Source organism: Lycium ferocissimum, chromosome 9 (genome assembly GCF_029784015.1).
Source record: "Lycium ferocissimum isolate CSIRO_LF1 chromosome 9, AGI_CSIRO_Lferr_CH_V1, whole genome shotgun sequence".
In the NCBI taxonomy this organism is placed as follows: Eukaryota; Viridiplantae; Streptophyta; class Magnoliopsida; order Solanales; family Solanaceae; genus Lycium; species Lycium ferocissimum.
This window is the reverse complement of record NC_081350.1, coordinates 37,414,109-37,422,290: the sequence shown is the minus strand read 5'-3', so window position 1 is coordinate 37,422,290 and position 8,182 is coordinate 37,414,109. Positions and strand designations below refer to the sequence as shown.

At 36.6% G+C, this 8,182-nt stretch overlaps 1 protein-coding gene across 2 annotated transcripts; it reads left to right on the top strand.

The window, feature by feature from the left end:
* Positions 1 to 309: 309 nt before the first annotated feature.
* Positions 310 to 6,657, top strand: LOC132030580 (uncharacterized). 2 transcript variants are annotated; one of them, XM_059420275.1, is made up of 3 exons: positions 310 to 710; positions 2,862 to 4,885; positions 6,162 to 6,657. In XM_059420275.1, exons 1-2 carry the CDS (start codon positions 370 to 372, stop codon positions 4,843 to 4,845), a joined length of 2,325 nt encoding a protein of 774 aa, XP_059276258.1. In that variant the 5' UTR covers positions 310 to 369; the 3' UTR covers positions 4,846 to 4,885; positions 6,162 to 6,657. The 2 variants fall into 2 exon arrangements, with proteins under 2 accessions (XP_059276258.1, XP_059276259.1); XM_059420276.1 differs by having other exon boundaries at positions 2,862 to 4,889; positions 6,168 to 6,657.
* Positions 6,658 to 8,182: the final 1,525 nt, after the last annotated feature.

The following is an 8,182-nucleotide window of genomic DNA, read 5'->3' as shown; positions in this document are numbered from 1 at the left end:
TCATTCAAGAATATATCAAATTTATAATAACACAATTTACATCACGCTGTTGAGGAAAATCGTACCGACATTAAAAACACTTATAACTACTGAATAATTTTGCAAAAGATAAATTGATATAAGTAAAAATATACCATTCTGTTTACCCTTTAAGATTGAGTTGTTTTATGATTTTTGCCGAAGGATGAATACATTAGGGAGCAAATTGTAAAGAATAAGAGGATAGGGTGCAAATAAAAAAAGATGTATACAATAGGGGTGCAAAGTGCCAAGTACTCGATATAAATACAATAACAAGTTGCCCCAACTTATCCTTAAAGTTAGGGCTAAGAAAATCACAGATATTTTCCCCCATCATTTCCATCAAAGATGTATAACGGAATAGGGCTACAAACGCCGCGAGGCTCCGGCACTAACGGCTACATCCAAACGAACAAGTTCTTCGTAAAACCTAAGACGAATAAAGTCCTTGTAGATGGCGGCCTCAAGGGTTACGAGTCGGGTCAAGGAACCGCCGGAGTATCGAGAGGAGCGAATAAGGATATATTGGAACATGACCGGAAACGGCAGATTGAGCTTAAGCTTCTTGTGCTTGAGGAGAAGCTTGCTGATCAGGGTTATACTGATGCTGAGATTGCTGAGAAACTTGATGAAGCGAGACGGAATCTTGAGAAGGTTTCTGAAGATTCTGGTGGATCTACTTATGAGAAGTGAGTTGCTTTTTTTTGAATTGTTGTTATAGTTTTTGCATCATATATGTATTGGATCAATACTTGCTAATAGAATTTTTAGGTTTGACTGATTGGATGCTGTTACTGTTTGCAACAAATTTTAAGATGTGGAAATAAATTGCAACCACAAATAAAGTATGAAGAAATAGATATTTTATTGATGAAGCGGGTACATTTCTGTTTATTCCCTTGATTCTTTTGTCTTAGATTTTCTCCGTAATTCGAGGGCCGTTAGTCTCGAACGTAGGATGACCCACGTGTGATGTATTTGATCTCCAAGAACATTAGGGAGCATATCGGTATTTGGGTTTGAGAGACAATACTTGGTGTCTTGATCTCTTTGTGAATACCCGTGAGTTTATGGGATATTTGAGACGTCTCTCTTAGGGAATATGTGTCCCTTTATATAGACGTGAGCTAGGGTTTAGGGTAGAGTAGCCTCCAAGAAACCCTAACATATATTGGGCTCACCTTGTAGAGTCCCACAAAATTTTGACGTCTACAGTTACCATTCGTGTCTTGGAGAATTTGCCATGTATTGTATTTAGAGCTAGCACAATTGTTAAGGAAATGAAATATGATAAATTGTAGAACAAGTATTATTTCAATTCTCGAGGCAACATCCGAAGATTCTGGGGAATTTGATCAATCTGTGTTGAAGAACTAGTTACAGAATTTCTAGATTGACTGATTTGGTGCTGTTACGATTTGTGTATTGGAGAATTTGTCATGCATTATAGTTAGAGCTAGCAGAATTGTTAAGGAAATGCAACATCTGGAGAATTGTAGAACTACCTACATAGTTTCTAGATTTGATGATGTTACCTATGAAGAGTAACTTGCTTTTCTGAATTATAGTTATACGTTTTGCATAATTTACGTGTAGATTGGATCACTATTTGTTGAAGTACTAGCTACAGAATTTCTAGATTTGACTGATTTGATGCTATTACCATTCGTGTGTTTTGGAGAATTTACCTTGCATTATATTTTGAGCTTAGCAGAATTGTTAAGAAAATGCAACACCTGAAGATTCTGGAGGATCCGCACAGGAAAAGTAACTTGCTTTTCTGAATTGTAGTTGTACTCTTTTGCATAATATGCACATTGGATCAATATTTGGTGTAGAACTACCTATGAAAGTAACTTGCTTTTCTGAATTATAGTTATACTTTTTGCATAATATAATCATTTGATCAATGATCAATCATTGTTTAAGAACTAGCTAAAGAATTTCTAGATTTGACTGATTTGATACTATTATCGTTCGTGTCTTGGAGAATTTGCCATGCATTATATTTGGAGCTAGCAGAATTGTTAAGGAAATCGAAATATGATAAACTGTACTTGTTCTTTTCTTTAGTAGTAAAAAAGAATCGAATGAAATTGGAAAGGGAAAAGAAGTGTGGTTATTACGATTTTGTGACAGTTCATGTTGTTTTAGTTTTGACATTAAAGAATTTGTTATGGATTATGGTACAATTTTGAGACGTTAGCATCTTTTTGAATTTGTAGGCTTTTCTGAATTATAGTTATACTTTTTGCATATTATATGCATTGGATCAATCTTTGTTGAAGAACTAGCTACAGGATTTCTAGATTTGACTGATTTGATGCTGTAACCATTTGTACCTTGGAGAATTTGCCATGCATTATATTTGGAGCTAGCAGAATTGTTAAGGAAATGGAAATATGATAAATTGTACTTGTTCTTTTCTTTAGAAGTAAAAAAGAAGCGAAGGAATTGGAAAGGGAAAAGAAGTGTGGTTACTACAATTTCGTGATGCTCTTTTAGTTCATGTTGTTTTGTTTTTGACCTATAAGCATTTGTTATGGATTATGATACTATTTTGGGAAGTTAACATCTTTTTGAATTAGTAGGTTTTTGAAGGAGACAAAAAGTGCTTTTTGCTTTTGTTTAGTCTAAATGAGAGGAAGAGTGAAGTGTCAGTTTAGCATGATGAACAATAGATTTTTAGATACATATATGATTAAGTCTGGTTGATTATTGTGTCAACATTAAATTTCTTAACCAATTTCGAAAATTATGACCTAATCAGTTAGATTCTTTTTCAGTCTTTTTAGAGATATTGCGAGGTTGATATGCAGTAACTATTTGGTTCATTGCAGGGTTTCGGAAACACAAACACACCAGATTGCTGCTATAAAAGAAAAGCAGATGGAAACCTTAAAAGCTGCCCTCAGGATAGGGGCTGAATACGAGACTCAAAAGAAGCAGCATGATGATTTAGCTCATGCTGAAGAGAGTGAAGATGGAGATAATGACCTGGGAAAAGAGAAGGATGAGGGTAAGCGTCATAAGAAAAAAGAGAAGAAAAAAGAGAAGAGGAGAGAACGTGACGATTCTTCTGACACTGACAGCAGTGGAAGCGATGCCAAAGAGTCTAAGAAGAACCGTAAAAAGACTCATGCTAGTTCTGACTCTGACTCTGATACTGCTGGTGATAATAAGTCACGAAAATTGTCCGTCAAGGACAAGAAGGACAAGAAGGTTAGAAGGCGTCATTATAGTGACGATTCATCCTCTGATTCTTCATCAGATTCTGATTCTTATTCAGAGTCTGATCATGAGAAGAAACATGTGAAAGCCCATAGGAGACATTCTGAGGGTGGTGATGATGGCCGTGATGCAAAAACCAGTAAGTTTCAACGTCCTAGAAGACATGATTCTGATGAGGATGACTGTGAAAATGACCGTGATGTTAAAAACAAGATGATTCAGAAAGAGAAAAGACATGCTACTGAGGGTAAGTATGATGATGGTCGTGATGCTAAAAACAGAAAGTCACAAAGAGGTAGAAGACACGATTCTGATGACAATGGTAGTGATCTTGATGTAAAAAGCAGGAAGATTCCAGAAGGAAGAAGATATAGTACTAAGGCTGAGTATGAAGATGCCTGTGATGCAAAAAGCAAGAAGTCACAAAGAGGTAGAAGACATGATTCTGATGACGATGATGATGGTACTGATCGTGATGTTAAAAGCAGGAAGATTCAGGAAGGGAGAAGACATGTTACCGAGGGTGAGTATGATGATGGTCGTAATGCTAAAAACAAGAAATCCCAAAGAGGTAAAAGACATGATTCTGATGACGATGATGATAGTAGTGATCGTGATTTAAAAAACAAGAAGATTCAGAGAGGGAGAAGGTATGGGTCTGATGACAGAGGGTACGATGAAGGCTATACTGCAGCTAAGAGTAAGACTCGAAAAAGTAAACAATACAATTCTGATAAGGACGAAGGTGAAATCAGCAGTAGCGACGGCATCAGTGATTCAGACGGTGAGAGAAGTTATCATAGGCGGAAGGCTGTAGATAAGACCAAGTCTGAGAAGATCAATAGAAGTGGTCGGGGAGATGATTCTGGTGGTAGGTGGGAGAGTTCGGTTGTGGAAGATAGGGCATTTCAGGAGGATGATTTGAAAAAGGCAGAAGGTGCACAAGTTCTTGATAAAGGACTGGACACGTTAAAGAAATTGGAGAAGTTGTATCAAGCGAAGGAAGATGTGATTGGCGGATCAAGTGCTAGTCAGGAGTTGTTGAGGGGTAAGAGAAAACTAGACGATGAAAGCTTGAATCAACGTGAGGGGAAGTCGAGGAGGAGGGGTTCTGGAAAAGAAGAAAAGTATGGAAGGGCTACTAATACTGAAGCTGAGAACCAAAATAGGTCATACAGGAGTACGGAAGATAGGAGTAAAGATCAACAGGCAAGAAGATCTGGGGGAGAATATGAAGTTGATGAAAAAGAGCGTGACAATAAAATTCAAAGTGGTAACGAGCTGCAGCATGAAAGCCGACGGGAGAATCGAGATTATGAAGTGCGTGGACAGGAGAGAAAAGGAAGTAGGGATGATGATCGCTGGGAAAGGAAACACAAAAGAGATGAAGAGGAAGATCAATACCGGAAGCATGAGAAAAAAGGGGATTCTCCGCGTGGAAGACATGAACAGGAGGAGGAGCATAGAAGCAGAACGCGTGACAGCTACAGAGGTCATGATTCTTACAAGAGGGCTAGACATGATGATTCACATTCTAGTGGAAGGAGAAGATATGACGATGACAAGTATGCTGATAGGCAGACTAGGCGGTGAAAGCTGCTTTAGATTTTGTGTCATGCGAGAAGATCAAGAGGTGAGTTCAAACTTGAGATACACTTGCCTTGCTCTTTACAGGACAGGTTCCTTAAAGAATAAATTTCATAAAGAAAATCATAATTAGAGTATAGTTTCTTTTATTATAACGTACTGCTTAATTACTTTAAAAGTCCTTTCACTAACAAAAATATACCAATTGAAACTCTTCACTGCTTGGATATGAAAATATACTGTTGGAAGTGAAGACAAAAAGTGTTCGTAGAAGATACTCCCTCTGGTCCAAAATAATTGAGGTTTTAGCCTCTAAAGTTGGTCCAAGATAATTTATGTTTCACAAAACCAAGAAAGTATTTAGTTCTCTTTCCCAAATTTGCCCTTGACAAAGTCCCATATCCCCATAATAGTTGTGCTAACCTAAAAAGAGAAGAAAATCATAATTAAGGGTATTTTAGTCAAAACCCCTCTTACTTTTTAGGAGTTAATGAATTCCTTAATCCATGTGCCAAGCTTAAAACATCAATTATTTTTGACCGGCGGGAGTCCAGTAAGAACATTTAAACTTTGCTGACCTTAAACCTTAATTCCACAAACAGATAATCAAATGGAATAATTGCTTTCTATTTACATCTGGGGTCTTGGTTTTTATGTATGTTATGGTATATGGGCTTACATCGCCTTCTGTTTTGAATAAATTTTAAAATGATGTTCATGCTTTTCATGGAAAACCGGAGCATTGATCGCACTAAGCTGCCATTGTGTACAATTTTTGAATTTCAAAATTGCCATCTGAACCCCGGAAAGAAACTTAAAATGTGCATATGATTTGACGAGCCTTTGAAAAGAAAGTAAATCTTTCCTCTTTGATGAGTGTTTTGCTGCTATTTAGGGTGTTCCTTATTCGAACTTAGTTATCTATGGGGGAGTATAACTGCTGGTCAAGAGTAAATTCACACGGCAATGAAATAGAGAAACTGGTTTTAAGCTGGCATGTATGTATAAATTTGAACAAATTCCTTTGTTGTTAATGAACACCAAAATATTGATAAGAGGCTCTTCTTTTCTTTATCCCGGGTTCCATACACCGATATTAGGATTGCTCATAACTCCCTCAAACTGGTTATACCGTTGAACTCCGATTCCGTTACAAATTTGACACAGTAAATTAAAGATTTATGGTTACCACTCTGAACATACTCTTTTCCGAGCGCGCTATGCTTCAAAGAGAAGCTTCAAAAGTGTGCCACATTAATATCCTTTAGAAGAATTACATAATGTGATAGACTAGCATCCTGACAATCTGTTTTCTTTGCCAGTTTCAGCAGCTCAGTGGAGGGGAAGAAGCGGCTGATGTTCAGAAAACAAGCATAAAGAGGCAAAGCTTGGTTAAGCTTTCTAGTGTCATATGTAGAGATGTGAGCTTTCTACAAAGGGATGTGTGTGGGGTTAGTTCTTGAAATACTTCTAAGTGTAGCTAAACGGGATTTTCCTGATGACCCTGATATTGTTGTGCAAGAGATAGCTGTAATAACAAGTAATGCTTCCTCTTTTGTTGCCATTCTTCGACTCTTTAAAAGTCTTCTTATTTGTGAGCGTGAGTGACATTTGCTTACTTTGTGAAGTAAGGTTCCAGGTCCATGTATAACATGCATGTTTTCCTTGGGGTGAATTTTGATTGCAATGCCTTCCCAATCGTGATGTACATCAGCTTCAAGTACTGTTTTCACATGCCTTAAAGCCCCAGCTTTAACTGGGCTGAGAATGACCAATAGATTCTGCGGAACACGTTGTGGAATGGAAGATTTGGATGCATGCCTGGTACAGTACTAGTTCCATTGTGGAATGAGGATGGTCACACACACGTGTCTGTCACGTATTGTGTAGAGCTTTTTCCTATCATTTGCAGACTTGCTTCATACTACGTCAAAAGCCGATTTGTAGCTTCCCACCTCCTTTGGGGTTCCTCCCTTACCTTTTCTAAAATGCTTGAGTGGTCTGTTCACCGTGTACATTTGCTGAGTAGACCAGGCATTCTAGAAAAGGGAAGGGAACTTCTCGTGTCCTAAAGGAGGTGGCAAAGATAAGCAAAATGGATTTGGTTCATGGTGCATATTCTCATTCTAATGAACTCATTTATTGCATTTGCCCCGTTACATTCTGGCTGTATGTAAGCTTTCCTAATTTTTCTTGCTTTCTCATCCAACTAATAGATATGCAGTTTCAGTCAATTTTTTCTCCCATATTGTTATTAATTTTTTTTTTTTTTTTTTTGAGTCTGCTAATAATTATCAACCGGATCTTTAATTGAAACTGAAATTCTGAACTAAATATTCGAATGAAAAAGCCATCAAGTTGATGAAAAGGAAAAAGTTGGGACCAGAAGATGATCTACTTATCAATTTGAGAGAATTTTGATGAAGCAGAAATCTGAATTTGTGAACTTTTCACTAATTTCCATATTAGTCTCTTTACCACTAATTCGATATTAGTTTCTTTACGATGCCATCTCTCTGTGAAGGAATAGTGCTTGAAAGAACGATTTGGCCATGTTTGTCAACTCCTCAACTATCATCTCCGACCCAGTAGTACCTGCAATTGAGTGTGCTTAGTATGTGGTAGTTATTTTCATGAAAAGAATTTTCTGAAAAATATTTCATGATATTTGATTAGTGGGTGTGAAGTACTTTTGAAAATGAATATATCAGTAGTATTAGCGAATTAGAAAGTATCGCGGTGGAACTTCTGATTACTATGGGCTAATAATAATTTTCAGTGTTGATTCTTCTCTTGTGTAATTGCGTTGGAAACTCGAAAGAAATACTTTTTCTATTTAAGGAGTCCTAGTGTGATTTTTGACGATCATTCTGATCCAATTTTAAGAGTGATATTGGACTTCAGTTGTTCAAAGTCTATATCATAGTAGGTAGTACTTCTTAAGGTAGGATTAATAACAATCAGGTTCTAAAATTTTAGTTCAGTAATAAAATATGTATCTAGGCGTAATTCGATAGCCAAACTAAATAATTTTGACTTCCAAAATCAACTTAGAACTTAATTTGAGATAGAGGAATTATTTTGAAAACAAACCGTATTAGTAAGCATTTGGATGATAATTGGTTGAAGTCGAAATAAGATTAAAGTTGAATACTTGTGAAAATAATTATTTCACTTGACATACTCATGAAACAGAGTTTATTAGTAAATATTTGGACAATATTTGGTTGAAGTCGAAGAAAGATATTCTTTGAAGTTGAAGTTAGAGAAGAATATTTGAAGTAGTTGTATGCAAACATGAATTTTAACTGGGAAAAACTTGAATATCTGTGAGTCAAAATCA